The sequence below is a fragment of the Hyla sarda genome, chromosome 11 (assembly GCF_029499605.1).
Source record: "Hyla sarda isolate aHylSar1 chromosome 11, aHylSar1.hap1, whole genome shotgun sequence".
Lineage (NCBI taxonomy): Eukaryota > Metazoa > Chordata > Amphibia > Anura > Hylidae > Hyla > Hyla sarda.
Genome location: NC_079199.1, coordinates 16,359,426 through 16,382,201, shown reverse-complemented (window position 1 = coordinate 16,382,201; position 22,776 = coordinate 16,359,426). Strand labels below are relative to the sequence as shown.

General features: G+C 44.3%; 2 protein-coding genes across 3 annotated transcripts in view; one reads left to right on the top strand and one right to left on the bottom strand.

The window, feature by feature from the left end:
• FANCM (FA complementation group M) overlaps window positions 1–22,776 on the bottom strand; it is a 120,185-nt gene that overhangs the window by 56,984 nt on the left and 40,425 nt on the right. The gene's annotated exons all lie outside the window — the stretch shown is intronic.
• The window catches only part of LOC130295717 (heme-binding protein 1-like), a 40,399-nt gene that overhangs the window by 3,399 nt on the left and 14,224 nt on the right, over window positions 1–22,776 (top strand). For both annotated transcript variants that reach the window (XM_056546751.1, XM_056546750.1), the window contains exon 2: window positions 19,573–19,664. In XM_056546751.1, coding sequence (XP_056402726.1) covers window positions 19,575–19,664 — 90 coding nt within the window. In that variant the 5' untranslated portion in view covers window positions 19,573–19,574. The remainder of the gene's footprint in view (window positions 1–19,572; window positions 19,665–22,776) is intronic.

Below are 22,776 nucleotides of genomic sequence, written 5' to 3'. Positions count from 1 at the left end.
CACCAGGATCACCAGGATCCCCTCCAGCTCTGGAGTGTGAAGCTCCTGACAAACAGATCCAGCAATCTCCGCTTCCTAGGATCATAATATGGTGAAGAGAAATCAGAGTTATCATGTAGAGCATCAATTTAGACAAGGTCACATACACACAGTCATAGCGTTAATGTTGGCACCCCTGAACTTTTTCTAGAAAATGTATTTCTCACAGAGAAGGATTGCAGTAACACATGTTTATTCCCTTTGTTTATTGGAACTAAAAAACAAAAAAGGGAGGAAAAAAAGCAAATTGGTCATAATGGATGTCACCAAACTCCAAAAATGGTCTGGACGAAGTTTTTGGCACCCACAACTAAATATTTGGTTGTACAACCTTTAGAAAAATATAAATTAAAATCAGTCGCTTCCAATAACAATCAATAAGCTTCTTACACCTCTCAGCCGGAATGTTGGATCCAAAATCTGTTGGTAATCCTCGGATTTCATGATGTCTTGTACACATTCAAGGCCCCCAGAGCCAGAGGCAGCAAAACAACCCAAAACATCACTGACCTCCACCATATTTCACTGTAGGTACTGTGTTCTTTTCTTTTTAGGTCTCATTCTGTTTTCGGTAAACAGTAGAATGATGAGCTTTACCAAAAAGCTCTATCTTGGTCTTATCTGTCCACAAGACGTTTTCCCAGAAGGATTTTGGTTACTCAAGTTCATTTTGGCAAAATGTAGTCTTTCTTTTTTAGGTCTCTATGTCAGCAGTGGGGTCCTCCTGGGTCTCCTCCATAGGGGGGTCCTCCTGGGTCTCCTCCATAGTGGGGTCCTCCTGGGTCTCCTCCATAGTGGGGTCCTCCTGGGTCTCCTCCATAGTGGGGTCCTCCTGGGTCTCCTCCATAGTGGGGTCCTCCTGGGTCTCCTCCATAGCGTTTCATTTAAATGTCAACAGATTGTTTGCGCTGACATTCAAGCTGTTCTGCAGGCTCAGGGAGCATCAGTATCTTTGGAACTTGTTTGGGGCTGCTTATCCACCGTTTGGACTATCCTGCATTGACACCTTTCATACATTTTTCTCTTCCGTCCACCCCCAGGGAGATTATCTACACTGCCATGGGTTGCAAACTTCCTGATAATGTTGCTCACTGTGGACAAAGGCAAATCTAGATCTCTGGGGATTCACTTGTAACCTTGAGATTGTTTATTTTTTTTCCACAATTTTGGTTCTCAATTCCTCAGACAGTTCTCAATCTGCAATCCTTTTCTGTGAGAAATACTTCATTTTCATGAAAAATTTCAGAGGTGCCAACATTTACGGCCATGACTGTATAGTTTGACTATTGCACTAGATTTCAACTGATGCAACACTGTAGTTTTGTTATAATGGAATGGGCACCCTTGTATCAGATGATAGCCGACTGCTTTCTCTCCCGATCTCTCCCATACATATGTATGCTCAGCTTGGCACTCACTTTCCTGATCTTTCCCATACACATGCATGCTCAGCGCAGCAGACAGTCCCCTCTCCCTGTCCCCCCCCCCCCCCATACACATGCATGCTCAGTAGACCACTTTCTCACACTATCCCCCCCATACACCTGCATGCTCAGCAGACCCCTTTCTCTCCCTAACCCCCCCCCCCCACCACCACCACCACCACCTTCCCTCCATACACATGCATGCTCAGCTGCAGACAGCTCTCCTCTTATCTCCCCCCATACACATGCATGCTCTGCTGGACAACAGCCCTCTCACAGTCCCCTCCATACATATGCATGCTCAGCTGCAGACAGGTCTCACAGTCTCCTCCATACATATGTATGTATTAAAATCCAACCTGACAAGCCATTCCCCCCCCCCCCCCCCCCCCAAAAAAAAAAAAAAAAATACCGGTATGTGCCACAGGAAGGAGTCATGTGGTCCCCGTTTACATTAGATGGTCACCTGATCCTGCCAAAACCATCCAGTATTGCCGACATTATTCTGAAGTTTATGCAGAGCTCACGGACATTACTATAGATCTAGTCGGACAGAATAATAATATTTAAACGTCCTTTCACTCGACAAGTTTTCATTCCACCCGATCCCCCATACACACTCGCTTGGGCATGTGGACTCTTCGTAGGGAGAAAACAACAAGACACCTCAAAACAAAAGGATCAAGCATATGGTAATTCAACAAAGTCATAACAACCCTATACACATTATATGGTTTATATAAAAGGAGGCGTTTCCTCCCTATAGACCAGTGCTTCCCAACCAGGGTGCCTCCAGCTGTTGCAAAACTACAGCTCCCAGCATGCCTGGACAGCCTCTGGCTGTCCAGGCATGCTGTGAGTTGTAGTTTTGCAACAGCTGGAGGCACCCTGGTTGGGAAACACTGCTATGGACTCTATAGTATAGAGCATCTTAAAAGGGGTACGCCACTGGAAAATATATATATTTTTAAATCAACTGGTGCCAGAAAGTTAAACAGATTTGTAATTTACTTCCATTTAAAAATCCTAATCCTTCCAGTACTTACCAGCTGCTGTATGTTCCACAGGAAGTTTTGTAATTCTTTTCTGTCTGACCACAGTGCTCTCTGCTGACACCTCTGTTCATGTCAGGAACTGTCCAGAGTAGGAACAAATCCCCATAGCAAACCTCTCCTGCTCTGGACAGTTCCTGACATGGACAGAGGTGTCAGCAGAGAGCACTGTTGTCAGACTGGAAAGAATTACAAAACTTCCTGTGGAGCATACAGCAGCTGGTAAGTACTGGAAGGAATAAGATTTTTTTTAATAGAAGTAAAATTACAAATCTGTTTAAAGGGGTTATCCAGGAAAAAAAAACATAGATAGAGATATATTATATATATATATATATATATATATATATATATATATATATATATATATATATCTATATATATCAACTGGCTCCAGAAAGTTTAACAGATTTGTAAATTACTTCTATTAAAAAATCTTAATCCTTTCAGTACTTATGAGCTTCTGAAGTTGAGTTGTTCTTTTCTGTCTAAGTGCTCTCTGATGACACCTGTCTCGGGAAACGCCCCGTTTGGAAGAGGTTTGCTATGGGGATTTTCTTCTAAACTGGGTGGTTCCCAGTGTAGAAGAAAAATTTCTGGAGCCAGTTGATATATATAAAAAAATGCTTTTTCCTGGATAGCCCCTTTAACTTTCTGGCACCAGCTGATTTAGAAAAAAAAATAATTGTTTTCCACCGGAGTACCCCTTTAATGATAAGAATTACAACATACCGGGATGTCAGATTACAGCCTCTTCTTGGGTTCACAAGAGATTACAGAGAGATGAAGGACATTAACAGAAATAGAAAGCTAGAATAGTATAAGACACAGAAGAAGCCAAGGACAGGTCATACAATGTATTCTGGTTGAGGCTTTCGTGTGTCTTGGTCTTGTGTCCCTTACAGAGGCTTCTTTTTGGCCAATCTACCGTAAAGCCCAGATTGGTGGAGGCTGCAGTGATGGTTGACCTTCTGGAAGCTTCTTCCATCTGCACTCATGGGCCCTTATTTACTAAGTGTCGTGTAGGTTTCTTTGTGGGTTTTAATTCCCTACAATATATTTTCCACGGTATTTACTAAGGTTTCCTTACATTTTCCACTTTCCCTAACTTTTTTTTTTTTACGCATACTCTGATCTGTCGGGTTTTCCTCAGCTGAAATCCACCACATTTTATGTGAAAACCTTAGTAAATATGTTGGGTTTTTGTGAAAATGTCAGGAACACGCCCCTTTTCGGTGACCACGCCCCCTTTCACCCGACAGCCATGCCCCTTTTTCTGTTTTTCTTACCAAAATGGAGAGCTAGTCAGGTTTTTTTTTTTTTTTTTTTTTTTTATTCTGGTGCAAATTCTGGAGCAGACAGAATTTTTGGTGCAATGTGCCACAATCTGGCGCACAACCCAACAAAACATGTCGGGTTTGCAATAGCAAATGAGGGCCAGAGTGTCCATTGGTTCTTGGTCACCTTTCTTACTAAGGCCCTTTTTGGCCGATTACTCAGTTTGGTGGGACAGCAGCTCTAGGAAGAGTCCTTCCTCTTCCATGTAAGAAATATGAGCTTTTGTGGAACTTTTAGTCCAGTAGAAATATTCCCCCCCCTTCTCCAGATCTATGCCTCCACACAATGCTGTCTCTGAGCTCTACAGGCAGTGTTTCCCCCCCTCGTGGCTTTTTATTTTTTTTTTAATTTTTTTGTTTTATCAACTGGTGCCAGAAAGTTAAACAGATTTGTAAATTACTTCTATAAAAAAATCTTAATCCTTCCAGAATTAACGGCTGTATACTACAGAGGAAATTTTTATCATTTTGGATTTTGTTTCTGTCACGACCACAGTGCTCTCTGCTAACAACTCTGTCCATGCCAGGAACTGGAGAAAATCCCCATAGCATACACATGCTGCTCTGGACAGTTCCTAAAATGGACAGAGGTGTCAGTGGAGAGCGCAGTGGTCGTGACAGAAAATAAGTCCCAAAAGAAAATAATTTCCTCTGTAGTATACAGCCGCTAATAAGTAATGGAAGGATTAAGAATTTTTAATAGATGTAATTTACAAATCTGTTTAACCTAAAGTTTTCCACCGGAGTACCCCTTTAAAGGGGTATTCCGGTCATAGACATCTTATCCTCTATTCAAAGAATAGGGAATAAGGTGTCTGATGCTGGCTCAGCACCCGGCACGGAATGCCCCTTTGGATAGGGAATAAGATGTCTATGGCCGAAATACCTGCTGACTGTTCCATAAAGTTTGATAAAGTTCAGGTCATGCAAGTCTTGTGGTATCCCAGGCACTGCCCACGTCATTGCTCAGGAGGTGGACTATTCATGCCAAGTGCTCAGTTGACTGACAGCTCAAACCAGGAGACCATTATGGCTCTGGGCCCTTCCCATGAAGAGTCCATCTCCTGGGTGCTCAGAGCGCCCTGCATCTCGTCTGGAATTGGGGATGTCCGTTTGAGCAGATGAAGCGGAGTCGGCTGGCTGAGTGCGGCACCCGTGTACTTAGGACTTCGGTCTCCCGCAGTGATGGAAGTACCGCTGCCCACCTAATCTGACCGCTTTGTAGCAATAGTGCCCCTATACATATATAGGACTACATTGTGAATGCATATGACTGACCACCCCTGAAGAAGATAGAAAGGACCGGAATATTCACTGTCATCCTGTCCCATCCACCCAGAAATTGTTAGCTTGTATTCCCCTATTCCTTATATAAAAGATGGGAGACTGTGTATATGCACTATGGACCACACCAGGATCTTTGAGCAGAACACTGTATACTTAGACCAGATTCTAGTGTGCAGACTGTATAATGACCTGCCCTATATATAGCAGGTCTTGAGCCACGTGGTCAGTGCAGGCCTCTGTCCCATTGTTCATTATCCGCATGCATTAGTTTAGGTATTACAGAAAGCTGAGTATGTGGGGTATTAGAACATCACATGAACCAGCGGCTCATACGCGTTTTCACTAGAGCACCTTCCCCAATACGTATTTCGCTGCCTTTGTTTTTTTCTGCCACATGACTGAGATATTACCCAGGAGGAGCAGAGACTTTCCATCACAGCAGGACAGCAGCTCGGTTAGGACTTGTACTCAAATGGATAAGTAGAAAGTAGAGAAACTATCTTTATAGTGACAGGCACATTGCCCCCTGTAGCTACAAGTCACCAAGCCTCTTATCTTTTATTGTGAGCAACCAATAAATCATCAACTTGGTTCAGGATAAGTTACGGTCAGTAGTCAATGAGCCGCCAACTGGGATCAGGAGGTAAAAGAAGTCACTGTGAGCAGCCAAACAACAGTGGACTAGGATCAGGAGGTAAAGGAAGTTACTGTGAGCAGCCAATCAACAATGGACTAGGATCAGGAGGTAAAGGAAGTTACTGTGAGCAGCCAATCAACAATGGACTAGGATCAGGAGGTAAAGGAAGTTACTGTGAGCAGCCAATCAACAGTGGACTAGGACCAGGAAGTAAAGGAAGTTACTGTGAGCAGCCAATCAACAGTGGACTAGGATCGGGAGGTAAAGGAAGTTACTGTGAGCAGCCAATCAACCGTGGACTAGGATCAGGAGGTAAAGGAAGTTATTGTGAGCAGCCAATCAACCGTGGACTAGGATCAGGAGGTAAAGGAAGTTACTGTGAGCAGCCAATCAACCGTGGACTAGGATCAGGAGGTAAAGGAAGTTACTGTGAGCAGCCAATCAACCGTGGACTAGGATCAGGAGGTAAAGGAAGTTACTGTGAGCAGCCAATCAACCGTGGACTAGGATCAGGAGGTTAAAGGGGTACTCCTGTGGAAAACTTTTTTTTTTTTTTTTTTTTTTAATCAACTGGTGCCAGAAAGTTGAACAGATTTGTAAATTACTTCTATTAAAAAAATCAATCCTTCCAGTACTTATTAGCTGCTGAATACTACAGAGGAAATTATTTTCTTTTTGGAACACAGTGCTCTCTGCTGACATCATGACCACAGTGCTCTCTGCTGACATCTCTGTCCATTTTAAGAACTGTCCAGAGTAGCAGAAAATCCCCATAGCAAACATATGCTGCTCTGGACAGTTCCTAAAATGGACAGAGATGTCAGCAGAGAGCACTGTGCTCGTGATGTCAGCAGAGAGCACTGTGTTCCAAAAAGAAAAGTATTTCCCCAGTAGTATTCAGCCACTAATAAGTACTGGAAGGATTAAGATTTTTTAATAGAAGTGATTTACAAATCTGTTCAACTTTCTGGCACCAGTTGATTTAAAGAAAAAATAGTGTTCCACCGGAGTACCCCTTTAAGGAATTTACTGTGAGCAGCCAATCAGCTGCCAGCTGGGATCCGGAGGTAAAAAAAAATAAAATATATATATATATATATATATATATATAAAAATAATCGGTTGTCAACTAGGATCCAGAGATAAATAAAGTTAGTGTGAACGGTCAAATGAATGTCATGGGACAGCTCCCTTGTTCTCTATGACTGGTAGAGAAATGGCGGCTACATGGCCCTACTAACTGGGAATTAGGGGTGTGAATCGCCAAGAATTTGGCGATTCGATTCGAATCGCGATACCAGTGTGGCGATTCGATATATCCCGATATATCGCGATACCGTCTAGGTGACGATACATCGCGATATATCGCGATATATCGCCCACCTGGGAGCATTCATAGATCCCAATAGACGCCGCTGTCAGCTTTGACAGCGGCGATCTAGTACTCCGGTGCACACTTTTCTCATGTTATCCCGTCCGGGCTGCAAAATAAAATAAAACGCACTTTATCTTACCTGCCAACGAGCCCGCGGAGCTCCGGTACAGTCCGGTACAGGTGTTCGGTCCCCGGGCTGTATTCTTCTTACTTCCTGTTAGTCCGGCACGTCACATGGAGCTTCAGCCTATCACCAGCGGAGGCGGGACATCGCTGCGGCCGGTGATAGGCTGAAGCTCCATGTGACGTGCCGGACTAACAGGAAGTAAGAAGAATACAGCCCGGGGACCGAACACCTGTACCGGAGCTCCGCGGGCTCGTTGGCAGGTAAGATACGGGCGTCCGCAGATAAAAATTTCACATCCCTAAAAGAATCGATTCAAAAATATTTTGAATCGATTCTGTATCGGCAAATGAAAAATCGCGATTATCGCGAGAATCGATTTTTTCTTACATCCCTACTGGGAATCAACACCCTATGCATTTTAAAGTTACCAAAACTAAACCCATCCGGTCAACAGACCCATTCTAGAGTAGTCCTTATGTCTGCTGCTCCATAGAATAAAGGATGCCATAAACAGCAGCCTGTATGGCGCCAATTGGTTTCAGCCCCGAATATGAGCACTGCATTTTTTGCCATAGAGGTCTGAGGTGTAATGTGTCTTATTCTTCTTCTTCTTGTATAAATATATAGAGAAATATCATGAAGCTAATATAAAACCCAGACTACCCAGCACAAATTCCTTAAGCCCAAGCGTTAATCGAGTCTTTGCGAGTTCTTCCGCATTAACGCTGCTGATTCATTCAGCACAAAGCACTTCTAACGCCGTCAACTGAATGGTGAGCGCAGAGATAACACGAGGAGATGCCATCGAGTCCATTGGACGACCTTGTATGTTGATCCTGTGGCTGTAAAACCATTCAGGCCCCTGAATTACAAGTCCAGCAGCCGCGTCATGTGCCAGCTGCTAAAATAAGAGGATTTGATGAAATCACAGAAAATCTCTCTGCCGTGTATTAAAGTGAACAATACATTCCCAATCCCGTCCTTAGTCCTATGTGAAGTCTTATAGTTTTATCTGATGAGGTCTCTGATGAATTAGAACGCACTTAAGGAATCAGACCCGGGAATGTAGGTCATAGAGGTGAGAGGAGAACGTAGGCATATTCCCCTGGAACGTTCCTTTAATCTGATGCTAAAACCATATAGGTTCTGGATTACTGGAAGCTCATGGTTCACTGGTATAGGTAGAGAGCACAAAGTGTGAGGCGTCTATAGAACAATCATCTAGTACTTATTCTTATGACATTCCAGATTATACTTGTATGTACTGGATCATTGTAAACTCAATAAAATGTCAGACTACATTGTACTTATACACTCCCCCCCCAACTCTATCTGTATACTGCTGCTGCTATACCTATGGAACAGGATGGATATAATAGTCATACACCCCCTCCAGCTCTAGGTGTATACTCCCGCTATCTTAATGGGATCAGTAGGGGTGTGAATCGCCAAGAATTTGGCGATTCGATTCGAATCGCGATACCAGTGTGGCGATTAGATATATCCTGATATATCGCGATACCGTCTAGGGGACGATACATCGCGATATATCGCGATATATCGCCCACCTGGGAGCATTCATAGATCCCAATAGACGCCGCTCTCAGCTTTGACAGCGGCGATCTAGTACTCCGGTGCTCACTTTTCTCATGTTATCCCGTCCGGGCTGCAAAATAAAATAAAACGCACTTTATCTTACCTGCCAACGAGCCCGCGGAGCTCCGGTACAGTCCGATACAGGTGTTCGGTCCCCGGGCTGTATTCTTCTTACTTCCTGTTAGTCCAGCACGTCACATGGAGCTTCAGCCTATCACCAGCAGAGGCGGGACATCGCTGCTAACAGGAAGTAAGAAGAATACAGCCCGGGGACCGAACACCTGTACCGGAGCTCCGCGGGCTCGTTGGCAGGTAAGATACGGGCGTCCGCAGATAAAAATTTCACATCCCTAAAAGAATCGATTCAAAATGTATCGGCAAATGAAAAATCGCGATTATCGCGAGAATCGATTTTTTCTTACATCCCTAGGGATCAGGCTATATAGTACTTATACACCTGTCCTTTATCTCTATCTGTATACTGCTGCAGCCATTTCTATGGGATCAGATATTAGTTATACACCTCCCCTCCAGCTCTATCTGTATACTGCTAATGCTGCTCTCTCTATGGGATTATGATATTATAGTACTTTTATATCCCCTCCAGTTCTATCTGTATACTGCTGCAGCTCGCTCTATGGGATCAGGATATATAGTAGTTATACACCTCCCCTCCCAGCTCTATTTGTATACTGCTGCAGCTCTCTCTATGGGATCAGGATATATAGTAGTTATACACCTTCCCTCCAGCTCTATCTGTATACTGCTGCTGCTCTCTCTCTGAGATCAGGATATATAGTAGTTATACACTTCCCCTCCAGTTCTATCTGTATACTGCTGCTGCTCTCTCTCTCTGAGATCAGGATATATAGTAGTTATACACCTCCCCTCCCAGCTTGATCTGTATACTGCTGCTATCTCTATGGGATCAGGATATATAGTATTTATACACCTCCCCTCCAGCCCTGACTATGTGCCAGCTGATCTCCATTCCAGCATCGGCTGAGAGAATTGACACATCAATTCTTTTTGCAGAATTCGCTCGGAAATGCAAAATCTGGAAGGACGCAGTTTGTAGACCACTGATCTAGGACATCTATCAATCTGCCATCCATCAGGTCCTGTTAGTATTCTATTTCAGTGTTTCCCAACCAGTGTGCCTCCAGCTGTTGAAAAACTACAACTCCCAGCATGCTCGGACAGCCAAAGGCTGTCCGAGCATGCTGGGAGTTGTAGTTTTGCAACAGCTGGAGGCACACTGGTTGGGAAACACTGTTTTACTTTATACCACTAACCATGCAGAATTAACATTGTATAATAACAATTAAAGAGTCAATTTTCCTGAGTGCGCAAATCATACGTCAAAGGGAACGGGAAAAGAAGAAAGAAATCACTAAGTGTCACTTCACTGCGCTCGAGTCCACAGCAGACGGGGGTTAGTACCCACACAGTCCATCCTTCCTTCACAACACAAGATATCAGGCAATAGTACTACTAGTACAAGCATCCTGTTTTGTTTTTAGCTTTGGTTGTTCTGGCATGCTGGGGGTAGCAGTTTAGCAACAGCTAGAGGCACACTGGTTGGAAAACACTGCTTTAAAAGGGTACTCCACTGGTGCCAGAAAGTTATACGGATTTGTAAATTACTTCTATTAAAAAATCTTTATCCTTTCAGTACTTACCAGCTGCTGTATACTACAAAGAAAGTTCTTTTCTTTTTGAATTTCCTTTCTGCCTGACCACAAGTGCTCTCTGCTGACATCTCTGTCCATTTCAGGAACTGTCCAGAGCAGAAGAAAATCCCCATAGCAAACCTCTCCTGCTCTGGACAGTTCCTAAAATGGACTGAGGTGTCAACAGAGAGCACTGTGGTCATACAGAAAGGAAATTCAAAAAAGAAAAGAACTTTCTTTGTAGTATACAGCAGCTGATAAGTACTGGAAGGATTAAAGGGGTATTCCAGGCAAAACCTTTTTATTATAATTATATATATATATATATATATATATATATATATATATATATATCTCAACTGGCTCCGGAAAGTTAAACAGATTTGTAAATTACTTCTATTAAAAAATCTTAATCCTTCCAATAGTTATTAGCTTCTGAAGTTTTCTGTCTAACTGCTCAATGATGATGTCACGTCCCGGGAGCTGTGCATGATGGGAGAATATCCCTTGCATGATGGGAGAATATCCCCATAGGAACTGCACAGCTCCCGGGATGTGAGTCATCAGAGAGCAGTTAGACAGAAAACAAAAACTCAACTTCAGAAGCTAATAACTATTGGAAGGATTAAGATTTTTTAATAGAAGTAATTTACAAATCTGTATAACTTTCTGGCACCAGTTGATTAAGAAAGAAATGTTTTCCAGTGGAGTACCCCTTTAAATGTTGGAAAACTTAGTTTATCATTTGGCAAAGCAATGCTGTAGAGGTCAGGGCTAGACAAATCCCAGGCACCAGAATTTTTATACTGGCGCCTATTTATTTTATTTTTTTGTTTTTTTTGGACAGACCTTTCTATTAACCCCTTTCCGACCCATGATGTAAATGTATATTACAATATACATTTACATCAGAGGTCAGGTAAAGGAGTATAAAGCGCCAGGGGGCTGACAACTACCGGTAAACACGACCATCAGAGATCGCAGGGTGCCGACTGGTTCTCAGGCCAGCCCGGGGCCTGCACTAGACTTCGTGCAGGCCGTGAGGCAGGCTGTAGCAATAGAGGTAAATAAAAGATATATTTGGTATCATAGTGTGCGGAATTGTTCAAATTAATAAATTGGCATATTCCTGATCCTGCATGGTCAATAGTATTACTATAAAAATATAAATAAATAAAAATACAGACGCCAAAATTGCTGATTTTTGGTCTCCTCACATATCAGAAAATTCTAAAGTTTATTAAAAGTGATCAAAAAAATCTATGCTACACATACCGTATTTTTCGTCAAATAAGACGCTCCGGCATATAAGACGCACCTAATTTTATAGGATAAAAATCTAGAAAAAAAAAAAGATTCTGAACCAAATACAATGTAAAGTATAGGACAGTGATCTTCAACCTGCGGACCATCAGATGTTGCAAAACTACAACTCCCAGCATGCCCGGACAGCCGTTGGCTGTCCGGGCATGCTGGGAGTTGTAGTTTTGCAACATCTGGAGGTCCGCAGGTTGAAGACCACTGGTATAGGAGGTAGTACTCACGTGTCCCCGCCGCTCCGGACCCGTCAACGCTGCCCTGGATGTCGCCCTCCATAGCTGTCGCCGCGTCCCCGGGGTGTTCCCGTCGTTCCGGAACGTCTCTGCTGCCTGGTATACTCGCTCTCCGTCGCAGCCATGACGTCGCTACGCATGACGACGGCGAAGGAGAGCACGGGCCATGCAGGGGATCCCGGCACGGAGCAGACACCGAGGAGGCAGGTAAGGTCCCTCCCGGTGTCCTGTAGGCTGTTCTGGACGCAGCGATTTCACCGCGGCGGTGCTTCAGACGCGGCGGTCAGCTTTGATCACCGCGTCTGAAGGGTTAATAAAGGGCATGACCGCGATCGGTGATGTCCTGTGTTAGCCGCGGGTCCCGGCCGTTGATGGCCGCAGGGACCGCCGCGATAGGTGTGTATTCGCCTTATAAGACGCACCAACTTTAACCCCTCAGTTTTGGCAAAGAAAAAGTGCGTCTTAGACGGCGAAAAATACGGGAAGGGATACTAGTAAAAAACTACAGACACCGCACAAAAAAAATAAAAAATAAAAAAAAACACAAAAAATAAAAAGTCACGCTGGTCATTTTAGAAAATCCTGGCTACTGATTTTTTTATTTTTGCAAAAAAGAATAGTTCTCTATTCTGAGATCAATCACAATGCATTCCTAAACCATGTCAGCTCTGCTATATATTGTATTTATTATTTAGAATGAGCACATGCTACACTCCCCTATAGCTGTATGAAGCAACATATGTATACAAGTGACTAAAACCTATATCTGCCAAACGCATGCGTGTTAAGCCCATGACAACCATCAGTTATTAATACTGTTTAGTGTGACGCATAGATAGATCCGGGCTATAAGGACCAAGCTGTTTATCCTTTCTGTTCCAGCTTATGGTGAACACAATGGTTCCTGTTACATTGGACCAATATGATTGAGTCCATGTAACCTCTTAGGGATTAGATACTGGAGTTGTGCGTTTACCACCAGGTACCACGTTACCGATGTGTTGCAGTACATTATGAGGTTAAAGAGTGTGGTGTAGAATAAGGACCAATTCTCTTGGGGATGTTGGTTTTCCTTGTGGAGATGACCCAGCTGGTGTAGGGAGTTTTGCAGGCAAGGAATTCTGGGAAAAGAAATACAAATTCTCTCTTTTATAGATGGTAGAAGCCTGGTGTAATCTATGGATACCAGGGGTGTGGAAATTTAATTTAAAAAAACTACTTGTCCACGGTACTAAAATCTACTTGTCCCTCATGACGATCCACTTGTCCCGGCCAATTTTTGCTTTTACACTCGTTTTTTTACTCCTCGCCCTATAATAGCCATGGTATTTATTTTTTTTTACATTTACGCCATTTACTGTATGGGATACATAACGTTATATTTTGATAGTTTGTGCCATTACGCACGCAGCGATACTAAATATATTTATGTTTACATGTTTTTAATTTACAAAAGGGGGTGATTTGAACTTTTAACATGGAAAGGGTTAATGAGTGTCTTTTAAACTATTAAAAATTTTTTTCTTCTATTAGACTTTTAGGAGGAAACATTAGATTCCTCATACAGATCAATAGAGTTCTACTGAACTCTATTGATCTGTGTGCTCTGCAATCCATTGATAGAGCCTAGTCCAGCCAGGCTCTATCAATGACAGAGCCACAGGACACCAGGGATCCACCCCACTAGCCCACCAAGGAGCATTCACATGTCCCTTTAGACACCGCTGTAAGCTTTGACAGCGGCGATCTAAAGGGTTAATAGCCAGCCGCGGCGATCGCTGCATGCTGGCTATTAGCGGCGGCCCCCGGCTACTGAGAACAGCCGGGAGCTGCAGAGTACAGAGCGGGCACGAGTCAGGAGCCTGCTCCATACAGATTGCTGAGCGCCGCCGTGCTGGTCAGGTCCGGCCCTGCCTGGCCGAAGCTGGGCTAAGGGCCGGAAAAATTCACCTGCCCGGCGCCCGGAACTGCATGTCCCGGGCGTCGGGCGATAGGAATTACACATCCCTGGATACATACCCTGTATGTCAACATTCGACATACTGAACCATTTTTTAACCTGCAATTTAAAGCAGATAGTCCAAATAATCTTGCTCGGTGACCATAAGCATTTCACCTATTGGAGAAGAAACCCACTAACACAAGAGTGAATCTTCCTTCCAAATGTAATACTGTAGTGTGCACCGTGGTTAGGTGGAGTAAATGTTATTGTTCCCAGTGATCATGCAGAGCACCAGATAGTTCCATGTAATAAGAGTCTTAAATGTGCACGGTCAGATTCAAAAACAGTTTATATGTTGTACATCTTGGTAAAACATTAACCTTTCTAATATACTTCATAAGAAAATGTTCTCCACTTTTTATAGAAATCATGGTTTATAAAATCATGGCTCTGTCCAAGCTGAAGCACAGGGATAGACAAAGTCCAGTAAGTGAGGGTGGGCTAGCACTTTCTGATAGGATAGGAGAGAGCACAGAGGAGTGCCATCGGCAGGCGAGAGCACAGAGGAGTGCCATCAGGCAGACAAGAGCACAGAGGAGTGCCATTAGGCAGGAGAGAGCACAGAGGTGTGCCATCAGGCAGGAGAGAGCACAGAGGAGTGCCATCAGGCAGGAGAGAGCACAGAGGAGTGCCATCAGGCAGGAGAGAGCACAGAGGAGTGCTATCAGACAAGAGAGAGCACAGAGGAGTGCTATCGGGCAGGCGAGAGCACAGAGGAGTGCCATCAGGCAGACGAGAGCACAGAGGAGTGCCATCAGGCAGGAGAGAGCACAGAGGAGTTCTAGCCCACCCTCAATTACTGGAGTATGTCCATGCCTGTGTTTCAGCTTGGACAAAGCCATTATTTTATAAGCCATGATTTATATAAAAAAATAAATAAGATTTTTTTTATTAAGTATATAAAAAGGTTAAGGTTTTGCCAAGATGAATAAACATATAAAATGTTTTCGTATCTAATAGTGCCCATTTATCCAAAACAAAGCTATAGAGAAAAATAGACATAAGGGGTTCTTGGGATGGTGACCAGACAAAGGAAAACCACCTTGGTCTACCACAGAAAAAATGGGTATCGTGGGGACCAGCTAATCCTCTGATCTATGTGCCAACCGAATACATGGAAACAGAAATGATCTACAGATCATCCCACAGAGCTGCATTGTTCAGTACACACAATCACAGACGGCGTAGGACACAAGAACAAGAGGTTTAATGCTGAAACCTGTCGGCATTAGCAAACGCACTTTACTCCAGTAGAAATAAGAGCTTTATAATATTCAGAAAATGACCAAAAAAAATTGTCATAACCTGTTGAATTTTAGAGAACTAAAACCGTTTCTAAATCCACAGGAGACGCAGTTTTCATGCTTATAGTGCTCACGAATCATAATCTTTTCCCGGTATGGAAGAGACAATTACAACAAATAAAACACAAAAAGGCAGAGAAGGCTTATTACTTAGGATAGAAGATCTGGGCAGCGTTTTGCCTATAAGTAAATAACCTTGAAGAGAAAGTTTTACAGGTCACTAGAAACAGTTCTGCCACCTACTCAGTATAGAGAGTCAGAGGACTTTCTCAGAAAAATGTTTGTAGCCGCGTCATTCGCCAGTACTTTTTCTTGTCCCATACTCTGTAATACACTGGTTGCGTTGTTTCCTTTTACTAGAGATGAACGAAGTTACAGTAATTCGATTCATCACGAACCTTGCGGCTCAGCGGTTGCTGACTTTATCCTGAATAAATTAGTTGAGCTTTCAGGTGCTCCGGAGGCTGGAAAAGGTGGATACAGTCCTAAGAGAGTCTCCAGCCACCGGAGCACCTGAAAGCTGAACTAATTTATGCAGGATAAAGCCAACAACCGCCGAGCCGCGCGGTTCGTGACGAATCGAATCACTGTAACGTCTCTCCTCTCTACCCTTAACATTTAGATTTAGCGTTGGTGGAGCATATGCTAAAGGACCTCCAGATCTTGACTGCCAAGGAAAGAAGGGCCAGGAAGAATACCAGCATAGGACTTCGTTCTTCTATAACACCAGATTGATGTATTTCTCCACAGGGGATCCATTTGTTAGCCAAAGACACATTTAGCACACTTTTTGACAATGAAGGTTTGAGGAGATCTTTATTTCAGGCTTTTCCAGCTGTGTCCTATTAAAGGGGTACTCTGACAGCTGTCACGCCCCCTCCATAGACTTGCATTGAGGGTCAGAGCGTGAGATCACACATGGGCGGAGCAGTGATGTCACTATGCTCCGTCCCCGTGATCGCCAGTAATCAGACCTAGAGCGAGCACGCTCCGGGGGCTGATTCTAATGGCGTGCGGTGTGGAAGATCACGGGGGTCCCCAGCGGTGGTTCCCCGCGATCAGGCGCCATATCCCCTATCCTTTGGATAGGGTATAAGAGGTCTTAGCGCCGGAGTACCCCTTTAACCTTGTTTTCTCATTACTGTTCTGATACTTATTATGGGGCTTCAGCCCCTGTGATATTGTTGCATTTTGTCGCTGGTGTTGGGCTCTGGCCGCTGTGATATTTCTTACTTCTTTTCTTTGTGTTTTGTATTAATGTCTATAAAAACTCTTTAATAAAGATTACAGTTTAAAAAAGAAAAAAGAAAACAAAGCCAATGGAAATACATATGCAGCAAATAGTTTTGATCACTAAGCCGATGGTTAGTAAGATAATATGTGACCCATTAGATCCAGTGTCGCCCCTTACATTTAGTATTATAGATGGTCGAACATATTTAAAAAGCACCAGCAGAGCCTCCAAATCCTGACTGCAAGGGAAAGAAGGGCCGGGGCGAGTACCAGCAGAGGACTAAGCTCTTCTCTAACATCACAGAGATAGGGATACTCATTCAGCAATAGAGGGCACACCAATTTCTGGCTTGCACTTTAGTGCTCTATAAACTGTGACATACCAAACAATGAGAGTCCCGATCTGCACCCAGTAGGTGGGAATAAAATCGAAATCTTGCTTGAGGCTGCAGACATTTTATAGCATTATAGTGACACCTTAACTGCATATAAACACCGGATTTTTAGGAAAGTCTCGACCATTAAAATTTTAATTAAAAAAAATATGGTAATAATCCGAGAGATCTAATAAACTTGCTGTATATTAAAGATGTGAAGATACATGGGCGATTCTACAAACCCTTAATTATTAGGAGACTGGGTTATTCGAGGTGACAAAGACATTAAATTGTGAGGTTATGGGCTTACTAAGGAGCAGAGGTGATTTCCAGAAAGTGTCAATGAGACGCCTCACCCAGTTTATCAGATAAGATCATCTGAGCAACCGGTACAGCAGGTTTAGTTCCTCTTGGCTGTCTTCTAAAGATGGTACAGTATTGGGAAATTAATCAGAGGACATCCCAACCTTGAGCGGAAAACATCCCGGCCTTCTCCCTAATCGTACCAAAAATATTACTTGATCCATCTCTTGGGATTGGAGGCCATCTTCCCGTGCGTAGTGTAGTCCTTCTGTAGTATGGAAATTGTCTTCACAAGCGCCGTCGAGTTGTAAAAGAAACAAATTAGTCCCGTTTGGGCACCGACTGGGAAGGTTTGTGTTTGCGGAGATTAGCACATGCAGCGATTCTTCACACTGACTTTTGGAAAACTTTGTTGCTTGGTGAAGGAGAAGGAAGAATAATACAACATTTTCAGGAGACGCCATTTTTCTGGTTGAGATTGGTTTGTTTTGCCTGCCCTCATTTTCTAATAAGTCTTGGGCACATCCATTGTTCAACATGTTTGATGATGATAATAATATAGTAGATAATTCAATTTTTTTTTTAGATATGGGGTTATCTACTTCTGGACATCTCAGAAGACAGAAGACAACATGCCTAGAACTTGCCTTCTAAAATTGTCCGACTGGTGTTCAAACTCTTTACCTTCACATGTTAGTTAGTCAGCCGAAACCTACTTCTTCCAACTCCCCTATACACAAAGTATTCTGTACATCCAGAGCATGGAAAGTCACTGCCAGACACCTCACCTCCTCCACAGCAAAAGGATCGGGTATGATGAAAACCATCTGATGCCTGGCTGAGAGATTGGCCGGTTTGGCAAAAATCTGTATGACCTGCTTTAGGTAATATGCCCATCCCGGATTTTTTAATTTAATGGAAATAATCTTTTTTGTTGCATGCCATTGCAATGAAAGTTTTGAAACCAATGCCAAGGGAGTGGGAGATTAAAGTAGCAATTCTGCTTTTTTAACCTGCTCTCTTGTAAATTTGGTTTTCCAAAATGCCCCCAAAACTTCACTCTACATTAAAACCTTAAAAGCACTTTTAAACAAATAGACCAGCAACTAGATTATCTAAAGCATTACATGGCCCAACTAGGCCTCTTTCTCACTGGGACCAATATCACTATTTGTCCTAACAGCTGCCCCTTCAAGGCCACCATACGACCACTTTCATGCCTGTAGAAAGTGTAACATCTGTTTTCGGTAATAAACAATTACGGCGCTGGGAATTGGTTAATTTCTGTGAATCAGATGAAACTCGCTGGTTATTAGGCGGCACTTAATGCCGACATGACCTGAATATCTCAATTAGATTAGCAGCTCTCGTCTTAGGATGTTCCTGGCAGTAACTGGAGAGAAAATAATCACCACGTGAGGTTTATCAAATGTCATCAGTTCGAAGAACACACAAAACTATACAAACGGCCATCAAGGTTTTTTTTATTTATTTTTTGGTTCCCATTTCCATTTGTTGAGAAAACTACAGTACAGTGATCCCTCAACTTACAATGGCCTCATCATACAAAGGTTTCAACATACAATGGTCGTCCCAGAACCAATTGATATTGTAACTTGAGGGACCACTGTATATAGCGCTTTATAGAACATAGACAGCCAAAATTCTACATTCGGTTACTGCATAAAGAACAAGCTGAAGAGCAGTTGTCACCATGTTGCTCCAGCGTTGCAACCATAATGCACCCTCTCGGAGATGGTGCAGACCATACATAGGTGTGATCACAGACTCCTAGGGCTAGAACGTTGATCCAGGGATGCATTCTAATTTGGAGTCAGAAAGGAATTAAAAGGAGTACTCCGGTGCTTACACATTTTATCCCCTATCCTTTGGATAAGATGCCTGATCGCGCAGCTATCACGCCCCCTCCCGTAGGCTTGCATTGAGGAGCAGAGCGTGACGTCACACGGGGGCAGAGGAGTGACGTCACACGCCACCGGGTGCCGCGTGCAATATCCCAGGGGTCCCCAGCGGCGGGACTCCCACGATCAGGCATCTTATCCCCTATCCTTTTTATAGGGGATAAGATGTCTAAGCACCGGAGAACCCCTTTAAACCCTCCCTCTGTATCAACACAGAAGGGTTATAGGTTGAACTTTATGGATTCTTTCTTTTCCCTTCTTCTCAACCTTTTGAACTATGTTACTATGACAAACTCTATTGACAATCCATTTTTTTTGTCTACCATTACAGAGATGGCAGAACCAATTCAACAGTTGACAAGAAATGGCCGGACAGAGGAGCGGCAGACTGTGCCCTTCCTGCTATTGAGCCGCAAAGAAAAGGTAATTTTATTAAAAATGTTAAAACTATGATTAATACACCTATAAGTGAGGGTCCTTCCCCATAGGCCACACCAAAAATCACTTTTTGGAGACAACTTTATTCGGAAAGCAGCTTTGGAGCAAACAGCCTATTGTCCGAGGACTCACTGCAGGGTACATGACAGCCAGAGTGGCTCTCCATTCAGGTTTCTAATGGGGGGTCCTGAGCGAGCCACAATCCCTAGGATGTCCACAGGTCCTAATAGGGCACAAGGACAGGGGTTATCCAGCTATCACATTTTTATAGCATATACAGATAAAATATCCTAAGAAGCTTCTCTGGCTTCCTACATATTGCCTGGGCATGCTCATACAATTCCTTATTTTGGAGGAAAGCACTGACTTTCCTTTGAACCCACTTTGATTTCCTCTTTCCCCAGAAGTTGGCCCACTGGATTCCATTGAAGAATGCCCCCTCCATAACAACCATAGACTATGGACTCATATTCCTAGGTCATACATGGTGAATTCCATCCAAAAGTCTACCACCATACCTACTACATCACAATGGCTACAACTAGCCAAGTAAAAAATTGGCAATTTGGCATGGTTGATATGTTGTTGTCCAAGGTAGAAATTCTACAGATAGGTCATTCTGCAAGACCGAGCATCTTTGTCATGCAGGATCATGGATCTTGAATTAGTGCTTAAAGGGGTACTCCGCTGCCTCAGCGTTCAGAACATTTTGTTCCGAACGCTTGGAGCGGGCGGTGGGGGTGGGTTGGGCCGTCACACCACACCCCCTCAATGCAAGTCTATGGGAGGGGGCGTGGCTGCCGCCACGCCCCCTCCCATAGACTTGCATTGAGGGGGTGTGGTGTGACATCACAAGGGGAGTGGCCGTGACATCATGACCCCATGTACCCAGCATTCTAAATGAATGCTGGGTGCTGCACAGAGATCGCGACCCCCGTGATCAGACATCTTATCCCTATCCTTTAGATAGGGCATAAGATGTCTAAGGGCAGAGTACCCCTTTAAAACCCCCAACGTAACTCAACATTTACATAAAGTAACTAGGGCCAGAATATCTGACATCGGGGATTTGAAACAGTCGGTATATAAAATGTAGAAGAACCTACAGGAAGAAAGCCCAATATGGACAATTAAAGGGGTTATCACAAGTTTAGAAGTGATCACCTATCCACAGGATAGGTAATACATTTTGTTTCAGTGAAGGTGTGACCACTGGGACCCCCAGCAATCACTAGAACCAGGGACCCCCCGCTGAACAAAGCACACTGCGGCTCCACTGACTCGAGGTACACGGGATCCCCATTTCCCAGCGATCAGATACTTACCGCTTATTCTAGTGGAGAGGCGACATGTTATAATCCTAGAAAACCATGTAACATCTGCTACTAGAATTACGGTAGATTTTGTGGTGGAATCTCTATGAATGGTTCCATCCGATTTTAGACTTTCCAAATTATATTGCAGTTTTGTGTTGCTTAAAAAAAAAAAAATTATAAAAAAAAGGGCTAAATTATGATACTTTTTGGATTGTTGGACGCTGTCCCTAGGGCTGGGCGGTATACCGGTTCATACCGAATACTGAAATTTTTGTGCTGCACGATATGAATTTTTCCCATACCGCAATACCGGTTGGGCCCCTCCCCCTTGGGAATGAACCATCAGCCCAGCGCAGCGCTGTCGCCACATCGGGGAACCAATCATATGTGACCCGCCAGCGCTGTTCTGCTCCCCCCCACCAAATCAAGTTACCCGCCAGTGCTGTTCTGCTCCCCCCCCACCAAATCATGTTACCCGTCAGCGCTGTTCTGCTCCCCCCCCACCAAATCATGTTACCCGTCAGCGCTGTTCTGCTCCCCCCCCCCCACCAAATCATGTTACCCGCCAGCGCTGTTCTGCTCCCCCCCACCAAATCATGTTACCCGTCAGCGCTGTTCTGCTCCCCCCCCAAATCATGTTACCCGTCAGCGCTGTTCTGCTCCCCCCCCAAATCATGTTACCCGCCAGCGCTGTTCTGCTCCCCCCCACCAAATCATGTTACCCGTCAGCGCTGTTCTGCTCCCCCCCCAAATCATGTTACCCGCCAGCGCTGTTCTGCTCTCCCACCAAATCATGTGACCCGCCAGCCCTGTTCTGCTCCCCCCACCAGATCACGTTACCCGCCAACGCTGTTCTGCGCCGCCCCACCAAATTATGTTATCAAGTTACCCGCCAGCGCTGTTCTGCTACCCCCCCCCCCAATTAATTATCAGCCCAGCGGGGTACTACTCACATGTCACCCGCAAGCACTGCCCTCCTCCTCTTTGTTGCGGGCCGCTGGAACTCTATACTGTGTACGCTGTATCCTTATGCCCGGGCTGCAAAAGAAAGAAAATAAACTTTAACTTACCTACGTCGGCCTTACGCCGGGAACGTCGGACAGCCGTCAGCCTATCACCGGCCGCAGCGATGTCCCGCCCCGGCCAGTGATAGGCTGAGCCCACTGTCATGTAAGGAGCTCTGGTCGGCTTCTTACATGACAGTGCGTTTAACCTATCACTGGCCGGGGCGGGACATAGCTCTGGCCGGTGATAGGCTGACTGCTGTCCGACGTTCCAGTCCCAAGGAACAGCGTGAGGCCGACGTAGGTAAGTTAAAGTTTATTTTCTTTATCTTTTGCAGTGCAGCCCGGGCATAGGGATACAGCGTACAGCAGTGGTCTCCAACCTGCAGACCTCCAGCTGTTGCAAAACTACAACTCCCAGCATGCCAGGACAGCCAACGGCTGTCCAGGCATGCTGGGAGTTGTAGTTTTGCAACATCTGGAGGTCCGCAGGTTGGAGACCACTGGTGTACAGTATAGAGTTCCAGCGGCCCGCAACAAAGAGGAGGAGGGCAGTGCTTGCGAGTGACATATGTGAGTAGTACCCCCTGGGCTGATAATTAATTGGGGGGGGGGGGGGGGCGCAGAACAGCGCTGGCGAGAAACATGATTTGGGGGGGGGGGGGGTGATGGTGAAAGAAATACAGTTATATACAGTGAAACCGCCAAAAGTTATAAAAATACCATGATACACATATTTGGTCATACCGGCCAGCTCTAGCTGTCCCTTTTAGAGAT